Here is a 1,738-nt window from a genome sequence, read left to right on the forward strand (position 1 = left end):
TCATCCATCATTTTTCTTTACTATCTAATTGTAGGTCATCCATATTTTCTTTACTATCAAATTTTAGATCATCCATCATTTTTTCTTCGCTATCTAATTTTAAGTCATCCATCATATTTTCTTCACTATCTAATTTTAGATCATCCATCATTTTTTCTTCGCTATCTAATTTTAAGTCATCCATCATATTTTCTTCACTATCTAATTTTAGATCATCCATCATTTTTTCTTCGCTATCTAATTTTAAGTCATCCATCATATTTTCTTCACTATCAAATTTTAGGTCATCCATTTTTTCTTTACTATCTAATTTTAAGTCATCCATCATATTTTCTTCACTATCTAATTTTAGGTCATCCATCATATTTTCTTTACTATCAAATTTTAGATCATCCATCATATTTTCTTTACTATCTAATTGTAGGTCATCCATCATATTTTCTTCACTATCTAATTTTAGGTCATCCATTTCTTCTTCATTATCTAATTGTAGGTCATCCATTTTTTCTTTACTATCTAATTTTAGATCATCCATCATATTTTCTTCACTATCTAATTTTAAATCATCCATCATATTTTCTTTACTATCTAATTTTAGGTCTTCCATATTTTCTTCACTATCTAATTTTAGGTCATCCATTTTTTCTTTACTATCTAATTTTAGGTCATCCATCATATTTTCTTTACTATCTAATTGTAGGTCATCCATTTTTTCTTTACTATCTAATTTTAGGTCTTCCATATTTTCTTTACTATCTAATTTTAGGTCTTCCATATTTTCTTTACTATCTAATTTTAGGTCATCCATCATATTTTCTTTACTATCTAATTTTAGATCATCCATTTTTTCTTCATTCATCATATTATCATTATCTGATATACTATGGTGGTCATATATCATAACATTTTCAACATTCAAAATGTCTTTATTATCATTTGTCATATTATCAGGGTTCATCATATTATTATCTTCATCTATCATATATTTTTCATCCGATATGTCATGGTACACGACATTTTTTTCGAATGATATTTCCTTTTTTATAACATCATTTTCGAACGATATTTCCTTTTTTATAACATCATTTTCGAACGATATATCCTTATCCACCACATTATTTATAACGCTCTTTTTCTTCTTTTTTCTTCTTTTTTTTTTTTTCTTCTTCTTCTGAACATTATTTATTTGATTATCATCAGGCTTATTTTCCTTCACTTCACATATGCCCATGTCTTCCCTCTTAACATCTTCAGTTTTTACCTGCATGCAGTTCATATTTTCAACTTCCTCAATTATATTACTCTTATCATCCTCATTTACATCCTTTTTAGTATTATCCAAATTAACAACATTATCATCACTTTTATAAATTTCATCATTATTATTTTGTTCCTCATTTATATCATCTTTCATATTATTTTTTTCATACTCATCCATACCATTTCTATCTTCTTCATTCATACATTTTTCAATCTTTGATAAATCAACATAATCTAAATCGATAATATTATCCTCAAATTTATATATTTGATTATAATTATTTTCATCTTTATTCATATCCTCCATAATATTACTTTTTTCATCCTCGTCATAATTTTCATCTGTTTTTTCTTCATCACTTTCTACTTTTATATCTTTATTATCTTCCACATTTTTAGTTTCTTCCACATTTTTAGTTTCTTCCACATTTTTAGTTTCTTCCACATTTTTAGTTTCTTCCACATTTTTAGTTTCTTC

The 1,738-nt window shown here is 25.4% G+C and overlaps 1 pseudogene across 1 annotated transcript; it reads right to left on the reverse strand.

The window, feature by feature from the left end:
• Positions 1 to 1,738, reverse strand: PGSY75_0004800 (myosin E, putative; annotated as a pseudogene; the record flags this gene model as incomplete). Its single annotated transcript has 1 exon — positions 1 to 1,738. A coding segment is annotated over one exon (1,738 nt), but the record flags the coding sequence as incomplete, so codon positions are not given.

The sequence above is a fragment of the Plasmodium gaboni genome (genome assembly GCF_001602025.1).
Source record: "Plasmodium gaboni strain SY75 chromosome Unknown, whole genome shotgun sequence".
In the NCBI taxonomy this organism is placed as follows: Eukaryota; Apicomplexa; class Aconoidasida; order Haemosporida; family Plasmodiidae; genus Plasmodium; species Plasmodium gaboni.